This window comes from Monodelphis domestica, chromosome 6 (genome assembly GCF_027887165.1).
Source record: "Monodelphis domestica isolate mMonDom1 chromosome 6, mMonDom1.pri, whole genome shotgun sequence".
Lineage (NCBI taxonomy): Eukaryota > Metazoa > Chordata > Mammalia > Didelphimorphia > Didelphidae > Monodelphis > Monodelphis domestica.
Window position 1 is genome coordinate 13,754,639 of NC_077232.1, and position 22,064 is coordinate 13,776,702.

The following is a 22,064-nucleotide window of genomic DNA, read 5'->3' on the forward strand; positions in this document are numbered from 1 at the left end:
CTCAGAATTGTCCTGTATCATTGCATCGCTGCTAGTAAAGAAGTCCATTAAATTTGATTGTGCTACCATGTGCTACCATAAATTCCTCCAATTTATTATTCCTTTTGGCACAATAGTATTCCAGCACCAACAGATACAACAACTTACTCAGCCATTCCCCAATTGAAGGGCATTCCTGTATTTTCCAATGTATTGCCACCACAAAGCATGGCTATCAATATTTTTGTACAAGTATTTTCCCCTATTATCTCTTTGAGGTACAAACCCAGCAATACTATGCCTGGATCAAAGAGTAGGCAGTCTTTTAAAGTCCTTTGGGTAAAATTCCAAATTGCCTTCCAGAATGGTTGGATCAAATCATAACTCTACCAGCAATGCATTAGTGTCCCAATTTTTCCACATCCCCTCTAACATTTATTACTTTTTTTTTGCTGTAATATTATCCAGCCTGCTAGGTATGAGATGATACCTCAGAGTTGTTTTGATTTGCATTTCTCTAATTATAATAGATTTAGAACACTTTTTCATGTGCTTATTGACAATTTTGATGTCTTTATCTGAAAATTTCTTTTCATGTCCTTAGCCCATTTATCAGTTGGGGGAATTGCTTGATATTTTTGTACAACTGATTTAGTTCTTTATAAATTTGAGAAATTAGACTTTTGTCAATGTTTTTTTTTATAAAGATTTTTTCCCCAATTTGTTTCTTCCCTTCTAATTTTGGGTACATTGCTTTTGTTTGTACAAAATCTTTTTTAATTTAATGTAATCAAAATTATTCATTCTACATTTTATAGTATTTTCTATTCCTTGCTAGGTCTTAAATTCTTTCCTTTCCCATAGATCTGACAGGTACATCATTCTATGTTCACCTTATTTATTTATAGTTTCTTTATATTTAAATTTTTTATCCAATTCTGAATTTATCTTTGTGTTATAAGTAAGAGAGCAAATGATCTGCAGTGATATAACTATTAACACACACACACACACACACACACACACATATATATATATATATATATATGTACTATCTGAGTTAACTTTTAGGTTCAGGCAAGATATTTTAGGGACAGTAATCTGGTTTGGGAAGGGTAGACAAGCCCAGGAAGGCAGAGCAAGATCCTGAGCTATTAAACACAGATAATATATAAACACAGGACAGTTTTGGTTTAATAAATAAGGGAAAGGTGAAAAGGAGATTTGATATTATCTAAACTAATTTTAATCTATCTGTCCCCACCAGATCTAATAATCTCTTCAAAGGGATTTCTTCTTAGAAAATTTTCTACTCTGTTTCTCTCTAACCCAAACCTACAGTCTCTAATCTTAACTAAAATCCTCAACTATAGCCCCCTTTGTTAGAATTAAGGAAAGGATCTAGGTAAGGCTTTGCTAAGGCCAGGGAAGGTCTTAGATCCAAAAGGATCCAGACTTGATCTCACAGTCTCTGTAGCTGGATCAGGCTCAACAAGAGCTACCTTGATGAAAAACAGCAAACAGGAATCAGGAAAGGATAACCACCAAGAAATCTGCAGCTGACTTTTCCAGAGATTCTCCAGAGAGCCCCCTAACTGTCTTGCTGTCAGCCTAAACCTCTTCCAAAGTTCCAGAATCTTCCTGCTGGTCTCATGCCAGTTTTCTTCAAATTTTACCACTTTCCTTACAGTATTAGGGAGATGGAGAAGCAGAGTAAAAGATTCTGGAATTCTTCAGGGGAGAGTTAAGCTGTTGCTAAGTAATAGTTGAGTGCTCTCTCTCTCTCTCCCTCCCTCTCTCCCTCCCTCTCTCTCTCTCCCTCCCTCTGACCCTCCTTCTCTCTCTCTCCCTCCCTCTCTCCCTCCCTCTCTCTCTCCTTCCCTCTCTCTCTCTCTCTCTCTCTCTCTCTCTCTCTCTCTCTCTCTCTCTCTCTCTCTCTCTCTCTCTCTCTCTCTCTCTCTCTCTCTCTCTCTCTCTCTCTCTCTCTCTCTCCCCCACCCCCTTCTATCTCCCCACCTCTCTTGTTGACTTGGAGAGACTGGCTGTTTTCCTCTTGGTGTCAGTTTCTATATCTTTTCAGTCTTACCTGCTTCCCTGATTGCTGGTATCCACAGAGCTTCCTGGTGTGATCCTGAAACATCTGTCTGTTAGATTAGCTCTGAGATCCATATGGATCCAAGACCTCTCCTTGGCCCTGTACTGCCTAACTGCCAAAACCCACTACCTCTTTCACCATCAAAAGGAGGTTTGGGGGTTAGTATAGGTTTATTTTTATTAGGGTCTGGGATCTTAGACAGATAGGTAAGAATCAGTGTAGCTCAAAATCTGTGAAGAAATCTCTATGAAATGTTATTTAGATCTGCCAGATTTTAGATAGTTGACATTAGTTTAGGATTATCCCCAATCCCCTTTTCACCATCTCTTGTTGAATAAATTCTACAATCTGTCCCTGTTATAGAGTGATCTGTGTTTGTTTCCTCAGGTCAGGCTCTGCCTAGACCAGACTTGTTAGCCTTCCCAAAACAGTTGTCCTTCGGATACTAGCCTACATTAAAACATCTAATCCCGGGGGCAGCTGGGTTGCTCAGTGGATTGAGAGCTAGCCCTAGAGACGGGAGGTCCTAGGTTCAAATCTGGCCTCAGACACTTCCCAGCTGTGTGACCCTGGGCAAGTCACTTGACACCCATTGCCTAGCCCTTAGCCCTCTTCTGCCTTGGAGCCAATACACAGTATTGACTCCAAGACGGAAGGTAAGGGTTTTTAAAAAAAAAAAATCTAATCCCATCCCCAAACCACTCTAAATTACAGTTTGGCTGAGACAGGTGGTTTGGATTTAGGTTACTTTTGGGGCAAGGGAGTAAGGGATTTTTTTCAAACTTGTGTCAGTGATTTTTACTGACACTTGAGAGGAAACTTTGAGCTCAGAGGCTTGGAATTTCCTGAAGCTGTCAATCAAGTGCCAGCAGGCAGTAGAATTTTAAGGTGCTTGCTGGAGGAGGCTGCTCTCCTTCAGCACCACAGTTGCATCTATCACTGAGCACAAGCTGCTGTCCACTGTGGAAGTGAAGATCTTTGATAGAGGCTTGGGTTTTTCAAAGTGGAGGGTAATTTTACAGAACCCTTCCTATATCCAGTGTTATTCCCTCATTACTCTTGTATGACTGCTAACATGTTACAGGCACTAATGGAAGTTGTCTATGGTTATTTGCTGATGATACCATATAAATTGTTTAGTGTTATACCAGGATGTGTGTATGGATTGTTAAATTGGGATATGATAAGACCAATAATGCAATTGTCACTACAGACAGTGTGTTCACAGTTACCTGTGGCTTTGGTGGGTGTTGCTATTATATATAAATATAAATGGATTTTTATTGCTGTTGTCTATAAGATCAAGATGGTTTTTACAATGGTATTCACGGTCTCAGAGATGAAACAGATGATGGTATTAATGCAAGCAAAGCTGAATATGATGGAGAAATGTTTTAATGCAACTCTTGTAAATAATGTAAAGGGAAAAAACTGGTTTTGAATTTTAAAATGTTGATGTGCCTGGTGTTGAGAAATTATCATAGGGAAGTGATATAACACCAAATACTCCCAAGTAGACTAGAAAGGGAAACTGAGGCATTAGATAAAACACCTGCTTTGTTGTTTCTTTTGAGAGACCTGCCTATTGTTACTCCAGTCAGGGGGATTATTCATCTAAAACACCATTAGAAATTCTCCTCAGCTGAATTAGATGCAATAAAAAGGAAAATCCCTAGATATTTTGATAAACCTCATAAGGTTGTCCACAAATTCAAGAAGGCGATTGAGATCTTTGACCTTGACTATGCTGATTTCTCTCTTCTTATGGAAGAGCTATTAATGAGAAGGGAGAGGGAACAGTGCATAGAAAAACCCCAGAATGATCCTGATCTAACACCATGATCAGAGACTTATGAGGAAATTGACTTAGGTTCACTGTACAGTTATAGAGTATTGAAACAAGCTAGAGAATTTATAATTGAGGTTATGAAAAGGAAGTCAAGAAGACCTGATGCCTGGTCAAAATTTGAATACATTAAGTAAGATCTAGGGGCATCACCTGCTGCATTCTTGGACAAATTTATGGAAGCTGCTGAGTTGCAATTGGGTCTTGTACTATTAGAGGAGATGATTTCTTACATCAGGAGACTGTTAAAAATGCCTGTGCTGTAGTGAGAAATTTTTTTTCAAAAATGACTGTCCAGACTGTTGTTCTAAATCAAATCTCTCCCGTATTGTTTTCCAATTTTCCCAGTTTGTGTCAAACAGTGGGTTCTTGTCCCCAAAGCTGGAATCTTTGGGTTTATTGTATCCTATCTTTCATAGGCCATTTACCCCAAGTCTATTCCATTCATCCTCTCTTCTGTATCTTAGCCAGTACCATGTGGTTTTGATTACTACTGCTTGATAATACAGTTAAAGATCTGGTAATTCTAGGTCCCCATCCTTCACATTTCAAAAAAAAAATTCCCTTAATATTCTTGATCTTTGGTTCTTCCAAATGAACTTTGTTATAATTTTTTCTAATTCAATAAAAAAATGATTCTTGGTAATTTGATAGGTATGGCATTGAATAAGTAACTTAATTTGGTTTGGATTGTCATTTTTATTATATTAGCTCCTCATACCCAGGAGAAATTAATATTTTCCCAATTATTTAGATGTAGTTTCAATTGTGTGAAAAGTATCTTGTAGTTGTGTTTATATAATTCCTGTGTTTGTCTTGGCATATAGATAAATAACTATTTTATATTGTCTAGGGTGATTTTAAATGGGGTTTCTTTTTCTAACTCTTGCTGATGAGTTGTGTTGGAAATATATAGAAATGCTGATGATTCATATGGGTTTGTTTTGTATCCTGCAACTTTGCTAAAGTTTTTGAATATTTCTACTAGCTTTTTAGTTCATTTTCTAGTATTCTTTAAGTAGGCGATCATATTATCTCCAAAGAGTGATGGCTTGGTCTCCTCATTGCCTATTTTAATTCCTTCAATTTCATTTTCTTTTTTAATTGCTACTGCTAGGGTTTCTAGTACAATGTTAAATAATAGAGGTGCAAACAGGTATCCTTGTTTCACTCTTAATCTTATTGGGACGGCTTCTAACTTGACTTCATTGCAAATGATACTTGCTGATGGTTTTTAATTTATACTGTTTATTATTTTTAGGAAAGACCCATCTATTCCTATACTTTGCATTGTTTTTTGATAGGAATGAGTGTTGTATTTTTTAAAATATTTTTTTCTGCATATAATGACATAATCATATGATTTCTGATGCTTTGGTTGTTTATGTGGTCAATTATATGGATGGTTTTCATAATATTACGTCATCCTTAAATTCCTGGTATAAATCCCACGTGGTCATAATCAATAATTTGCTAGGATTCTATTTAAGATTTTTGCATCTATATTCATTAAGGAGATTGGTCTTTTCTTTCTCGGTTTTTGGTCTGGCTGACTTTGGAACCAGGACCATATTTGTATCATAAAAGGAATTTGATAAAACTTCTTTGATTTTTTTGTCAAATAGTTTTTATAGTATTGAAATTAGTTGCTCTTTAAGTGTTTGATAGAATTCACTTGTGAATCCATCAGGCCCTGGGGGTTTGCTCTTAGGGAGTTGGTTGATGACTTGTTCAATTTATTTTTCCTGAAATGAGAATGTTTAAGTATTCTATTTCCTCTTTTGTTAATATAGGTAATTTGTATTTCTGTAAATATTCATCCATTTTACTTAGATTGTCATATTTTTGCCATGTATTTGGGCAAAACAGTTCTTAATAATTACCTTAATTTCCTCTTTATTAGAGGTGAGGTTGCCCTTTTTATTTTTAGTACAGCTAATTATATTTTTTTAATTAAATTAGCTGGTACATTATTTTATTTCTTTTTTTTTGATGTACCAGCTCCTAGTCTTATTTATTAATAAATAGTTCTTTTACTTTCAACTTTATTAATTTCTCCTTTGATTTTTAGAATTTCCAATTTAGTTTTTGTCTGGGGCTTTTTAATTTTTCTCTTTCTACTTATTTTTAATTTGCATGCCCAATTCATTGATATCTTCCCTCTCTGATTTGTTGATATATGCATTCAGGGACATAAATTTTCCCCTGAGTACTTATTTGGCTGCATCCTATAGATTTTGATATGTTGTTTCCTCATTGTCATTCTCTTCAATGAAATCATTAATTGTTTTGATGATTTATTCTTTTAAAATGAATTTTGGAGAATTACATTATTTAATTTCCAATTAATTTTTGATTCACCTCTTCATGTACTCTTACTAATTATAATTTTTATTGCATTATGATCTGGAAGAAGAAGATGCATTTATTATTTATGCTTTTTTGCACTTGTTTGTAATGTTTTTATGCCCTAGTATATTGTCAGTCTTTGTGAATGTACCATGTCCTCCTGAAAAAAAAGGTGTATTACGTTTTGTCCCTATTTATTTTCATTCACATCTCATTTCATTCACATCTCCTACCTCTTTCTCATTTATTTTTTGGTTTGTTTAATCTAGTTCTGATAGAGGAAACTTCAGGTCTCCCACTAGTATAGTTTTACTATCTATTTCCTTCTTAAGCTCCAATTGTTTCTCCTTTAAAAATCTGGGTGCTATACTATTGATGCATACATGTTGAGTATTGTTATTTCTTCAATGTCTATACTGCTTTCATCAGGTTGTAATTACCTTCCATATCTCTTTTAATCAGATCTGTTTTTACTTCAGCTTTTTCAGATATCATGATTGAGACTCCTGTTTTCTTTTTCTCATTTGATGCCCAATAAATTATGATCCAGCCTCTTACCTTTTCCTGGTGTGTGTCTACCTGCCTCATGTATGTTTCTCATAGACCACATATGTTGGATTTTAGTTTATAATCTACTCTTCTCTCTGCTTCCACTTTATGGGTGGATTCATCCCATTCACATTCAGAGTTATGATTACCACCTGTGTATTCCACATAATTTTTATTTCCTCTTTTCGTCTTGCTCTTTCTTCTTTCATTACTTCATTTTACACTAGTTTTTTGCTTTTAATCAGTCCCCTCATTCCGCACACTTATTTTACTTTCCTTTCCTCCCCTCCATTCTTATTCCCCTCTTATTTGTCTTTAAGGTCTGTTAAATGCAACCCCTCCAACTTTCCTTCACTTTGAATACTCCCTGCCCTATTTCTCCAACTTTGGTTTTTCCCTCTCAACTTCTCTGTGGGGTAAAATAGAATTCTATACTCCAATAGATCAGGCTATTCTTCCCTCTTAGAACTGATTACACAGAGAGTAAGGTTTAAGTATTACCTATTATCACTCTCTTCCTCTCCTTCTTATAAGTGTTCTTCCCCCCTGAGCCCCATAAGCTTCTTTATGTGATATAATTGATCCTATTTTTCTTCTTTAAGTTTCTCTGTGTGCCATCTTCTATTCCACTTATCCCCCTTTTTACATATCATCTTAAACAACTTAGTACCCAGTCTCTGCCTAGGATCAATTCTTTTATCTATTATGATAGTGAAAAAATTTGAAAGTTACAAATATCATTTTTCCATATTGATTATAAACAATTTTAACTTACTGAAGCCCTTAAAATTTTTTTCCTACTTTCCTGTTTACTTTTTCATGTTTCTTTTGAATTTTATATTTGAACATAAAATTTTCTACTTAGTTATGGTCTTTTCTTTCAGAATGCTTGAAAATCTTCTATTTTGCTAAATGCCCATAATTTCCCACTAAAGTATATAGTCAGTTGTGATGGGTAGGAGATTCTTGGTTGTAGACCCAATTCTCTTGCCTTTATGAATATCATATTCTAAGCCTTCTTGTCCTTTAGTGTGTAAGTTGCCAGATCCTGTGTAATATTGACTGGGGCTTCTTGATCTCTGAATTGTCTTTCTGGGAGCTTGCAATATTTTTTTATTTGGCCTTCAAGCTCTTGAACTTGGCTATAACATGCCTGAGGCTTTCCTTTTGGGGATTTAATGTAGGGAGTGATCCATAGATAATATCAATGTTTATTTAGCCCTCTTGTTTAAGAATATCAGAGCAGTTTTCTTGGATAATTTCTTATAATATGATGTCAAGGCTTTAATTTGTTACAGGCAACCAAGGATTCTCAAATTGTCTCTCTTGGATCTGTTTTCCAAGTCAATTGTCTTTTCTATGAGATATTTCACATTTCCTTCTATTTTTTCATTCTTTTGATTTTGCTTTATCTATTTTTTCTGCTTTGCAAGATCATTAGCTTCTACTTGTCCAATTCTGGTATTTAAAGACTGATTTTCAGGTATGGTCTTCTGGTTTTGCTTTTCAGTTTGGTCTATCCTACTTTTCATGGCTTCCAGCAGATCACTTCTACTCTCCAATTGGCTTATTACTTCATTTGATTTCTGTGCTCCTTTTTCCAAGTGGGAAATTTTGTCTTTTAAACTGTTATTTTCTTTTTGAATTACAATCATTTATTTTCCCCACTTTTCTTCCTATTTTTCTTACTTTGTTCTTGAACTCATTTTTTAGTTCCTTGAGATCTTGTGACCAATTTCCATTTTTTAATGAAAGTTTGGATGCATTTACTTGTTTGTCACTCTCTGCTGTTGCTTCTTTATTTTGCTGTTTTTCTCCATCAAACTTAACCAAGTTCAAAGACTTTTCTAATGCAGAATATTTCTTTGGATTCTTATGGATCGTGGTTTCTGCATGTTGGTGGTCTTTTCTGTCTTAATTTTTGGTTCTGTATTATCTTCTCATCCTAGCCAGAAGTCTGAGTGAGGGGGTCAGGCAGTTATTTGTGCAGAGAGTTATAAAGTGTTTTGCTTGGAGGCTATTTTTCAAGTCTCTGTAGCATCTGTTTTGGGCAGCCCATTTCTGCCCTAATTCTGTACCCAGGTTCCGTGTTCTTCAACATTCGGTTCCAAGTCTCACTGCCAAGGCCTTGCACTGCCCTCAGGGGTACATCTGTGGTGCCTTCAGACACTCTCTGAGAATTTAGAGATTGTACTGGTGCTCATTGAGACTCTGGCGTGGTAGGTAGTATAATGGAGGGGTGATCAACTTGAGCTTTGTTAGGTGTAATTTATACCCATATAGTGTGGAAATGTCCAAAACCTGCCCATCTTTGAGGCTATGCCCCATGACAGAGCCCCTTCACTCATATGATTTTGATTTTTGTCTTTTTGAGATGCTTTGTAACGATTGGTTGTGAGAAGACTCTTGTACTCCCTGCTACTCTGTGGCCATCTTAGCTCTGCCTCTATAATATAAATGATTTTAGGAATATAACAACAATATACTTACAATATGATGTAGTTATAAGGAATGATGTACATTAGGAAAAACAACAGCAATTTATGACTCCCTTGATAAGTCTTCCACATTGAGAATTACTTAATATTTATAACTGATACATAAACTGTGTGGTTCACCACAACCTATTTACCTTTTCCCTTCCTTTGCTTTTTTTCCTAGTACATAACCAGAATAGAATATATGAGATTGAGTACCATATTTTAGGTTATTTACTTTTCTTACATAATTTCTCTCTTGATTGCCATGGTTGAATAAAATAACCAGGGCCCAATATGCTGAAAATTTATGGCTGCCTCCATTTCCTGATGGGTGTAATGAAGAGGATGTTATGAATCTTGTGGTGGTGACACTTGAATGAAATTGGGATATTGAGTAGATGTACTCCAAAAATAAACTATGTAGGGTGACTTGTCACCCTTCTTTCTACCTACTCCTTATTCATTTCTCAGATATATTGTGTGAAAATAACATAAAATATAACTCATAGTTGGCACAGGTACATTAAGGTAGGATGCAGAGGGACAGTCTCTTGGGCTCCCATACCTTCCTGCACTCAGGTTAGCTCCTTGCCAGGTTTCATTTTGTCTGGCACAATTATATGGGTAGCTCGGCCCCTTGGCCCCAACTTATGAAATAGATCAGGGCCCATTAGGAATCCAGGATCTGATGAAGGGGAAGTAACATGGCTACTGACTCAGGGGAGTTTGTTGGTGATATTTTTTTTCTCTGTTTCTTTCTCTTTACTAATAAATACTTATATATTTAGTATAAAGTCTTCAAGATTAATTTTTATTTATTACATATTCTTATCCCAGATTTGATGGTAGGAAAGATATTTTATCCCCTAATATTTTCAAAAAATGATTAAGTTTACTATATCTATTTAATTGAGTGATGAATTATTTCTAAGGTACCACATTTTGATTAAATCCCAGTTAATCAAGCTTGTTTTTAAATAAGCTTTCACTTATGTCTTTATATTTCACTTTCTAGCCTAATCACATGAGATTAAATAAATAACAAAGTTCATGATCATACCATTTTTTAATAGTTGAGCCAAAAATGAAAAAAAAGACTTGAATATTTATGTACATAGTCAAGATATCCACCTAGTATGGGGAATAGTCATGGGTGCTATAGTAATTAATATGTATACAATAGAAATACCACCCAGATGCATGGAAACCATATAGATATCAGGGTAGAAATTTATTTTTACTAAACTTGAATCTAGGAAGTCGTCACAGATGCAAAATCTAGGTTCTGATGAGAAAGTCAAGATCTTTTACAAAACTAACAGTAGTCACTTTAATTGAAGAATATTTACATCACCATAATCATGTGCCCAAAATGACTCAGAAGACTTGAAGTTACATAAAATATAACTTGTATAAAACTTATATAAAATAAAATATTAAAATAGTCATAATCTAATAAAAACCCTTTTTCATCTCATTTATTCAATGATATGCGGTCTATCTATGAAAAATGATAATAAAATATTTCATTTTCTCATTTCTATTTTGAACATAGATGATTATATGTAAATTGGTTATTTATCAATTTAGGCCTCATTGTAGAAGGTTTGATTTTTAAATGGATTAGAGACACTTTAATTTTTTTCTATTAAGGAAATGATAGTAAAGCAATAATTTAATACATTATTTTATCCATATGTAAAGATGTGGAGATACTGAAATATGGGTATATCTTATTGAGCCTCTAAAATTCTTGTCCTGCCGGAGGAGTAGTAGGAAGAAAAGATGGAGCTTCATGTAGAATGACTAAAATTGTGATTTACTGGAGAAATAAAACTATATATAACGAGAGATTCATTTTTGTTTTATTCGTAGATGCACAGAAGTGTCTGCAATGCCCTGAAGATCAGCATCCAAGCAAGGAGAGAGATAGATGCCTCCCCAAGACAATAACTTACCTGGCTTATGAAGAACCTCTGGGAATGGCTCTGGCTTCTGCAGCTCTCTGCTTCTCCCTGCTCACTGCTCTAGTCCTTGGAGTCTTTGTGAAGCACAGAGACACCCCCATAGTCAAAGCCAATAACCGCAGTCTCAGCTACACTCTTCTCATTTCCCTCACCCTTTGTTTCCTCTGTTCCTTGCTCTTCATTGGTCTTCCCACTCAAGCCACCTGCCTGCTGAGACAAATCTCATTTGCAGTAGTGTTCACCTTGGCCATTGCTTCTATCTTGGCCAAAACTCTAACTGTGGTTCTGGCCTTTGCGGCCACCAAGCCAGGGAGTGGGCTCCGCAAGTGGCTGGGCTCCACAACATCTTATTTTCTCATTTGTATCTGTACTCTTATCCAAATGTGTCTCTGTGGCATCTGGCTTGGAACACATACCCCATTCCTTGAGAGGGATATACACTCCGAGGCTTCCCTCATTGTCATTCAGTGCAATGAGGGATCGCTCTTTTTCTTCTACTCTGTTCTAGGCTACATGGGCTTCCTGGCCTTGGTTAGCTTCATGATGGCCTTTCTGGCAAGGAAACTGCCAGACACTTTCAATGAAGCCAAGTATTTGACTTTCGCCATGTTAGTTTTCTGCAGCGTCTGGATTTCCTTCCTGCCCACATATCAGAGCACCAAAGGGAAGGCCATGGTGGCCATGGAGGTCTTGTCCATCTTACTCTCTAGTGCTGGGATTCTCACTTGTTTCTTTGCTCCCAAATGCTATGTGATCCTTCTGAGGTCAGACAGAAATACTCTGGAGATACTGAAAAACAAAGTTAGTCTCTGAGGAGCAATGTGATCTCAATCTCTTCCTCACCAATCATAGAGATTCAGCTCTTAACTTCCTAGAGTCTTAAAAAATAGCCTAGCTTGTATACCTTTTATTTTCTGTTGTTATTTCTTTCTTTCTCATTGGAATCAAGTAATATTTTGAATGGAGTCATGTTGCCTGATTTTTTAATAGAGGAAGAATTAAAAGTAGTTATATAGAAATACATTATATGGAGTAGACACCTACAATAGGGATGATAAATATAATTATGGAATAATTAACGGATTTAAAAATATGAAGGCTTGATTTCTAATTCTTGGTTGAGTTTATATCACATTTCTCTATATGCATAAGCCTATCCAGGATTCTGATTTAAAAAGATTTGCAAAGCTGGACATCTATTCTTTCCCCAATATGTTTATCTGGGTCATACCAGTCATTACATTTATTGGTTATTGTTTGATGAATTGTAAATATGGGAGAGATGATTTGTTGAAGAATTATGAAGACCCAACTGAATAGGATGATTTTGCATGTATAACAAGCTACAGTAAGCTATTATGCCTTTGATTCCTTTCTATAAATTATTTTATCATATAATGATAATCCGTTATGGACAATCTTTTGCCAAAGCCTAATTGTTCTCTTCCTGTTGTTTCATGAATGATACTTTGAATGTAACAGTAGTTGATTGCCATAAGACATAATAAAAGTGAGAAAATAATCATGCATCAGAACTTATTCAGTTTTTTTCCTTCATTTAAAAATATTTTTTCTGTATATGTCTTGCAATTCAATTTCAGAAGGCTTATTTTATTAGTTTTAAAATCTCAAATTCCAAATTCTCTACTGTTTTACATTTCTTCCATCACCCTTTGAAATGACAAGAAACATAAAACTGTTGTTACATGAGAAGTGATTAAAAAGATGCATCTATTATAATCAAAAGGAAAAGGAGTATAAAAATTCACTGTAGAAAAGAACTTAAAAACTAGAATTGGTGAAATGACAAAAAGGTATATAAGAGCACTGAAGAATATTATTCTTTTAAAATAAGGTTTGGACAAGTTGCTGCTAATGACTCCATGAATAATCAAGAAAAAATAAAATAACAATGAAAAATATAAGGAAATGTCATATTTATCATTAGAAAAGCAACTGACCTGAAAACCACCTCACAGTACAATCACAAGTATACCACATGTCTATGAACCTTTTGGCAGCTTCAAACTTAGACTCTCTATTTTGGATTTCAGCCTTTGCAATTTCTTTGGCAGGGGATGAATCTAAGGTGAAAGATTTTTCCTTACTTCCTGGGTAAGTGGAGGACATCACATATTTCCTTATTGTACTCCTTAATTCTCTTATTCCAGGTCCCCATGTTCTAGGAGAGAAAATTTTTAAGACCCATAAGTCTGGGAAAAATTTAAGTTGCTCTGTTTCTGAGTTAAACACATACACTTTTTCCTACCCTGTGACAAAGAGAGTTGAGAACAAGGAACCAAAATAGTTCTGAAGACCAAGAAGAACACCATATATGTATCAGTGAAGTTTGTAACTTGGAAAAAGAGATATCAAAAATTGTTGGCATTCTTTAAAAATGAAGGAGTAGGAGCCAAGATTTCCCTAATTTGAAGCTACATACTAATATTTTGCCAACATCTATTTAGATGGAGGTCAAGTCATTTTGTCCTCCCCAAATTTTACTCTTTAGAGCAAGAAGTCAAGGATTATGTATTAATCAACGATTTCATGGAAAGTACAGAGCTAGACTCTGTGAATAAAATGGTAGACTGTGCTCTAATTTGCTAGTAGCTAAATTCTGGACTTGGAATTAAATTGGTCGCAAGAAGCTAATTCAGAGAGGGTCACGAAATGAGTTGATATGACTTATTAACAAAACAAATAAATTTGAACTTGTTAATCAAAAGGGTAATATTATTAAAAATAAATCCTTTTAATAGGTATTTCCTGATAGGATTGGGTTAGAATGACAGCTTTTTAGAGGAAAATAAGGACAAAGAGCATCATTCCATAACTGCATGGGTAAAATATAAGGAGAATGGGTCATATAGTAAGAGTAGCAATAAGTATTGGTAAGAAATGAAGTATTAATATGCTCCATGGGAACCTTATAATTTTGGGTAAAACTGTAGGTTATGTGGAAGACCTGAGATGTTCTTAACTTGGGAAGTTAACGAAAAGACAAAAACCAGAGTCTCCCAGAAAGGGCAGATATATCCAGATTTTGATCACAGTCTATGGAGGAAAAACCCACAGTGAAATCATCAATTTATTGGAGTGTTTTAAGTCTTTTCTTTAGTTCCAAAAAATACTTGACTCAAAATTAGGACTTGATGAATGTTTATTTCAAATAAATTATTTAATCTTGACATTGGCCTATTGTCAATGAGAGTAAAATGGTCCCCAATTAAAACATGACAATTGTTGTGTGATGTACTTTTCTCTTCTGGATTATGTCCCAATTGCCTCTGGGAGGATGGCCCTATGAACCCACTAGTAACATAGCAGGCAGATTTATGAAAAATGAGATTTATCAGAGAGTTGGAGTCAAGATGGAGGCTTAGAGGCAGCAAAAATTCAGACCTCTATAAACTCTTCCTCACCAATCAAAAACGTAGTGCTTCCAGTGGATTGAAAACCAAATCTAACAATGAGTGTTAAATTTACTTTGTGGTTGAGACTGAAATATATTAATTATGTGGTCACCAGGGATTTAATTTCTAAATTCCAAAATGGATTACCAATTTAAATGGAATTCATGGTAGTGTGTTTACAATAGAGGGAAGATATTAAGGAAGAGAGAAAAGAAGAGAGAGAGAAAAAGAGAAAGAGGTAGAGATCTCTGACTTCTTCTGATATCAGTTAGAATGTCTAAGCCCCAATTAGGGGGAAAAAGTCTCAAATTGATGGGCCTTTTCTCGGAGGTTTAGCCCTCCGAGAAAGGCAGGGTCACTAAATCAGCTTTTCACTCACCAATGGTGACCATCTAAATGGAAAGAAGTCTGGGTGTCTGTCTTCTGGTCACTCCTCAAGTGTCTGTCTTCCAGTCTCTCCTCCAAGCCAAAGAGCTCTTTGATCTCCTTGTATTGAATATATCTTTTATTCTGGCCTTTTGCCATCTTTTTAAAAGACCTTTTTCTCTTGTGTCACCTTCCCTAAACTTCATGTCTACAAATCACAGCAGACACTTTTCTTTAGGACTGTCCACTCTTTAATTCACACCTTCTTTGGTTAGATCATACCTTTTGGGTTACTTAACACCTTTCTGGTTCTTTCACCTTTTGAAGTTACTTAACACCTTTTTGTAGTTAAAATGGGTAGATCTACTTAAAATACCGAGTTGCCACCTTTTTGCAGATTAAAATAAAAAAAAATAGATGGTGGATTACAATCCAATCTTCCCAATAAAGGAAAAGCTAAGTACCTTCATTGTTACAATCAGGGGATTACAATTTAATCTTCACAATCAAGGAAGAGCTAAGTATCTTCATTGTTACAATCAGGAGAGAGCTAAATCCAATTTTCACATAAGACAGAGCTAGAGATCCCTGCTCCTGGACCCAACTTAAAAGGTACACCCCCCAAAAACTGAACTCCAGAACATGCAGGTTTAAGGAGAAGGAAGAAGGAAGATCCTAGGACCCCTCCCCCACCTACAGTGCTGAGCCTGCAGTGGGGGCTGGAATCTCTGGGTGGGCAAGGACACTAGGCTGGAGGGAGAACCTTGTTGGCAAAGCTGTGCCAGTCTCAGGGTTTAGAACAATTGCGGAGTAGAGGCAGCAAGAGGAGAAGCTCAGAGCAGGCAGACCATTTGCACTATTGATTTAATAAATAAGACTAGAAGCTGGTATTTTGAAAAAATAAATAAAATTGACAAAGTACTGGTCAATCTAATTTAAGAAAGGAAAGAAGAAAAGCAAATTAACAGCATCATAGATGAAAAGAGAGACCTCACCTCAAATGAAGAGGAAATTAAGGCAATCATTAAAAACTATTATGCCCAATTATATGCCAATAAATATGGCAATCTAAGTGATATGAATGAATATTTACAAAAATGTAAATTGCCTAGATTAACAGAAGAAGAAATAAAATTCTTAAATAATCCCATATCAGAAAATAAATTGAACAAGCCATCAAAGAAGAAAAAAATTCCCAGGACCAGATATATTCACAAGTGGATTATATCAAACATTCAAAGAAAAATTAATCCCAATAATATACAAACTATTTGACATAATAAGCAATAAGCAAAGAAGGAGTTCTATCAAATTCCTTTAATTTAAAAGCCAGGCAGGTGAAAAACAGAGACAGAAACTATAGGCCAATCTCCTTAATGAATATAGACGCAAAAATCTTAAATAGAAGACTAACCAAAAGACTTCAGCAAGTGACCATGAGGGTTATTCATTATGATCCAGTAGGATTTATACAAGGAATGTAAGGATGGTTCAATAATAAGAAGATCATCCATATAATTGAACATATCAACAAGCAAACTAAGAAAAATCACATGATTATCTCAATAGATGCAGAAAAACTTTTGACAAAATACAACACTTATTCCTTTTGAAAACACTAGAAAGTATAGGAATAGAAGGGACTGTCATAAAAATAGTGAACAGTATAGATCTAAACCCATCAGCAAACATTATCTGCAATGAGGATTAACTATAAGCCTTCCCAATATGATCAGGATTGAAACAAGGATGCCCATTGTCACTTCTATTATTTAACATTGTACTAGAAACACTAGCAGTAGCAATTAGAGAAGAAAAGGAAATTGAAAGCATTAAAATAAGCAATGAGGAGACCACGTTCTCACTCTTTGCAGGTAATATGATGGTCTTCTTAACGAATCCTAGAGAATCACCTAAAAAGCTATAATCAACAACTTTAGTAAAGTTCCAGGATACAAAATAAACCTACACAAATCATCAAAATTTATGTATGTATTTCCAACACATCTCAGCAGCAAGAATTAGAAAGAGAAATTTCATTTAAAATCCCTAGAAAATATAAAATACTTACAAATCTATATGCCAAGAGAAATGCAGGAACTATATGAACACAACTACAAAACACTCTCCACACAATTAAAAGGAGATCTAAACAATTGGAAAAACATTGATTGCTTATGGGTAGGTTGAGCTAAAATAATACGAATGACATTTCTACCCAAATTAATTTACTTATTTAGTGATATACCCATTGAAATACCAAAAGGCTTTTTTACTGAATTAGAAAAACAAAACAAAACAAAGTTTATTTGGAAGAATAAAAGATGAAAGATATCCAAGGAAATCCTGAAAAAAATATGTGAAGGAAAGAGGCCTTGCAGTCTCAGATCTCAAACTATACTATCAATCAGTGGTCATCAAAATAATTATGTATTGGCTAAGAGACAGAATGGAAGATCAGTGGAATAGACTTTGGATAAGTGACCACAGCACAACAGTCTATGACAAGCCCAATGATGCCAGCTTTTGGGGCCAAAATCCACTATTTCATAAAAACTACTGGGAAAATTGGAAGACAAAATGGGAGAGATTAGGTTTGGATCAAAATCTTATACCCTACACCAAGATAAACTCAGAATGGTTGAATGACATGAATATAAAAAAGGAAACTATAAGCAAATTAGGTGAACACAGAATAGTATACATGTCAGATCTTTGGGAAAGGAAAGACTTTAAAACCAAGCAAGAGCTGGAAAAAAATCACAAAATGCAAAATCAATACTTTTGATTACATCAAATTAAAAAGTTTTTGTACAAACAAAACCAATGCAACCAAAATTAGAAAGGAATCAACAAGTTGGGAAATAATCTTCATAACATAAACCTCTGAAAAAGATCTAAGTTCTCAAATTTATAAAGAGCTAAACCAATTGCACAAAAAATCAAGCCATTCTTCAAATGATAAATGGGCAAGGGACATGAATAGGCAATTTTCAGTTAATGAAATCAAAACTATTAATAAGCACATGAAAAAGTGCTCTAAATCTGTTATAATAGAGAGATACAAATCAAAACAACTATGAGGTATCACCTCACATATAGCAGACTGGCTAACTTGACAGCAATGAAAAATAATGAATGCTGGAGGGGATGTAGCAAAGTCAGGACATTAATGCATTTCTGATGGAGTTGTGAATTGATCCAACCATTCTGGAGGGCAATTTGGAATGATAGCCAAAGGATGCAAAAAGACTGCCTGCCCTTTGACCCATCCATAGCACTGCTGGGTTTGTACCACAAAAACATATTAGGGGAAAATACTTGTACAAAATTATTGATAGCCATGCTTTGTGGTGGCAAAAAATTGGAAAATATGTGGATGCCCTTTAATTGGGGAATGGCTGAACAAATTGTGTTATATGTTGGTGATGGAATACTATTGTGCTCAAAGGAATAATGAACTGGAGGAATTTCATGCAAACTGGAATGACCTCCAGGAATTGATGCAGAGCCACAGGAGCAGAGCCAGAACATTGTACACAGAGACGAATTCACTGTGGTACAATCGAATGTAATGGACTTCTCCATCAACGACAATGCAGTGATCCTGAACAACTTGGAGGAATCTATGAGAAAAAATATTATCCACATTCAGAGTCAAAATTGTAGAAGTAGAAACACAGAAGAAAAACAACTGCTCAAAGGCATGGGTCTAGGGGAAATGGCTGGGGATGTAGACTCTAAATGAACATCCTAAAGCAAACACCAACAACATGGAAATAGGTTCTGATCAAGGACACAGGGGATATCCAATGAAATTGTGGATCAGCTGCGGGAAGTGTGGGAGAAGGGGAGGGAGGGAAAAATGTGATTCTTGTAACCAAGGAATAATGTTCTAAACTGACTAAATTAATTAATTAAAAAAAATAAAAACGGTATATACTCTGATGCTGACTTCATTGTCATTTGGTGTAATGAAGGCTTCCTCACCTTCTACTGGGTCCTGGCTACATGGGCTTCCTGGCCTTGGTTAGCTTTATGGTAGTTTTTCTGGGAGGGAATCTGGCAGAAACTTTCAATGAATCCACGTGCCTACAGCATGCTGGTGTTCTGTAGTGTCTGTGTTTCCTTCCCACCCATATAGCAGAGCACCAAGAGGAAGGCCCTGGTGGACATGGAGGCTTTTTCCATTTTGTTCTCTATTAAAGCTTTATTTAGGGATATTTTAAAGATAATATACTTAGGAGAGTCTGAAGCCAAGAGTTTTAGAAACTTTCTCCATTTGAAATGTTTTTGAAATGATACTATTTATTCACCCATTTCACCCTGGTGGGCAGCAAGCATGGGCCCATCTCTTTTGTTGCTGTGATATCCTTGAATATCTCTATGGGCTCTAAGAATTGGACAGAGCCATTTTTCTATATTTAATGCTGTCCTGGGCTGACAAAGTGCCTGTCTCTGGTTTATTCATGATTAATTTATTGTATTTTCCAAAATATTAAGAAAAGGACTGTTGTAAGTCTTAAGGCTGAAATTGTTCCTGCCATTTTTCCCATTTAACTGTATCCACTCCTCATTCAAAGGCATTTCCCATATGTTCAGCTACGCCTTTCATATCATAGAACAGTCATAGTTCATTAGTTTCAACTTTGGTGAGCTAAAACTGAAACAAACTCATCTGGCTTCCTATTTTTCAGAAAGAAGATCAACTCGAAATGGCTTTTACATTTTATTTAGTTTATTTTTTTACATAATTTATTTCCCCTATTATATTTAATAACAATTTTCAGCATATGATTTCTGACATAAGTCTGACATTTTCTCCCTCCCTTCCTTGCCTCTCCCCTCTCAGAGGTGGTAATCAATTTGAGCTGAGACATACCTGTATTATTCGGCAAAATATCCTTCCATATTGGTCACTGTTGTAAGAAAATACTTATATTAAACCAAAATCCCCAAATAAAAACATCAATAAACTAAAGGGGAAAATAGTATGCTTGGAACTGGATTCTGACTCCAGCTGTTTGCATGCCCCTTTAAGTGAGATAATTTATCCTCTTCTGTATCTTCCTTCCGTTTTTTGTCAATGCAATCTTCTTTTTCACCCCTTGATTTCTTTGAATACAATGCCATTCTAATCCACCTTCTCCTGCAACATCAATCTATGTATATTCCTCCTTACTTCCCTCATAAAGATAGAAAGTTTAAGATAAGAATATTTTTTCCACATAGGAAGAGAAAAAACAACTACTGTTGACCATCTTGAATCTCTAAATTTTGTCTTTCTTGTTTATATTTTTTAAGTTTCTTTAGAGAACTGTTAGGTCTAGTGTTTTCATCACAAATGCTTAAAAATCTTTTTAAAAAAATAATGTATATAATCAATTCAGAACATTATTCCTTGATTACAAGAATCACATTATTTCCGCCCCTCCACTTCCCCCACACTTCCAGCAGCCCACGCACAATTTCATTGGGTATCACCTGTGTCCTTGATCAGAACCTATTTCCATATTGTTAGTGTTTGCTTTAGGGTGTTCCTTTAGAGTCTACATCCCCAGCCAATCCCCTCACCCCCCATCTGTCTTCGAGCAGTTGTTTTTCTTCTGTGTTTCTACTTCCACAGTTTTGACTGAATGTGGATAATGTTTTTTTCTCATAGATTCCTCCAAGTTGTTCAGGATCACTGCATTGTCGTTGATGGAGAAGTCCATTACATTTAATTGTACTACAGTGTATCAGTATCTATGTACAATGTTCTGGCTCTGCTCCTTTGGCTCTGCATCAATTCCTGGAGGTCATTCCAGTTTGCATGAAATTCCTCCAGTTCATTATTCCTTTTAGCACAATAGTATTCCATCACCAACATATACCACAATGTGTTTAGCCATTCCCCAATTGAAGGGCATCCCCTCATTTTCCATTTTTTTTGCCACCACAAAGAGCACAGCTATGAATATTTTTGTGCATATCTTTTTCATTATCATCTCCTTGGTGTAGAAACCCAGCAGTGCTATGGTAGGATCAAAGGGCAGACTGTCTTTTAGCACCCTTTGGAAAAAGTCCAAATTGCCCTCTAGAATGGTTGGATCAATTCACAGCTCCATCAGCAATGCATTAATTTCCTGACTTTGCCACATCCCCTCCAGCATTCACGACTTTCCTTTGCTGTCATCTTAGCCAGTGTGCTTAGGTGTGAGATGATACCTCAGAGTTGTTTTGATTTGCATTTCTCTGATTATAAGAGATTTAGAACACTTTTTCATGTACTTATTAATAGTTTTGATTTCATTAACTGAAAATTGCCTATTCATGTCCCTTGCTCATCTATCAACTGGAGAATGGCTTGATTTTTTTTGTACAATTGGTTAGCTTTTTGTAAATTTGAGTAATTAGACCTTTGTCAGAGGTTTTTGTTATGAAGATTGTTTCCCAACTTGTTGCTTCCCTTCTAATTTTGTTTGCATTTGTTTTGTTTGTACAAAACCTTTTTAATTTGATGTTATCAAAATTATGGTTTTTACATTTTTTCTAGCTCTTGCTTGGTTTTAAAATCTTTCCTTTCCCAAAGATCTGACATGTATAATATTCTGTGTTCACCAAATTTGCTTATAGTTTCCTTCTTTATATTCAAGTCATTCAGCCTTTCTGACTTCATCTTGGTGTAGGGTATGAGGTGTTAATCCAAACCTAATCTCTCCCATTCTGTCTTCCAATTTTCCTAGCAGTTTTTATGAAATAGTGGGTTTTGGTCCTGAAAGCTGGGATCTTTGGGCTTGTCATAGACTGTCTTGCTGAGGTCACTTATACCAAGTCTGTTCCACTGATCCCTCTTTCTGTCTTTTAGCCCATACCAAATTATTTTGATGATCACTGCTTTATAGTATAGTTAGGAATGTTTAAAAATCTTTTGTTTTATTGAATGATCATTTTCCTTTGATAGAATATACTGAATTTTTCTGAGTCAATGATTCTTGGTTGAAAACCTAGTTCTTTTGCTTTCCAGAATATCATATT

General features: G+C 35.4%; 1 protein-coding gene and 1 pseudogene across 2 annotated transcripts in view; both read left to right on the forward strand.

Annotated features, from left to right (window-relative positions):
- Nucleotides 1–12,691, forward strand: part of VN2R648 (vomeronasal 2 receptor 648) — a 66,635-nt gene extending 53,944 nt beyond the window's left edge. The window contains exon 6 of one of the 2 annotated variants that reach the window (XM_056801018.1): nt 11,174–12,691. In XM_056801018.1, the coding sequence (XP_056656996.1) occupies nt 11,174–12,078 (905 nt within the window). In that variant the 3' untranslated portion in view covers nt 12,079–12,691. 2 annotated transcript variants of the gene reach the window in all.
- Nucleotides 19,006–19,275, forward strand: VN2R646P (vomeronasal 2 receptor 646 pseudogene; annotated as a pseudogene).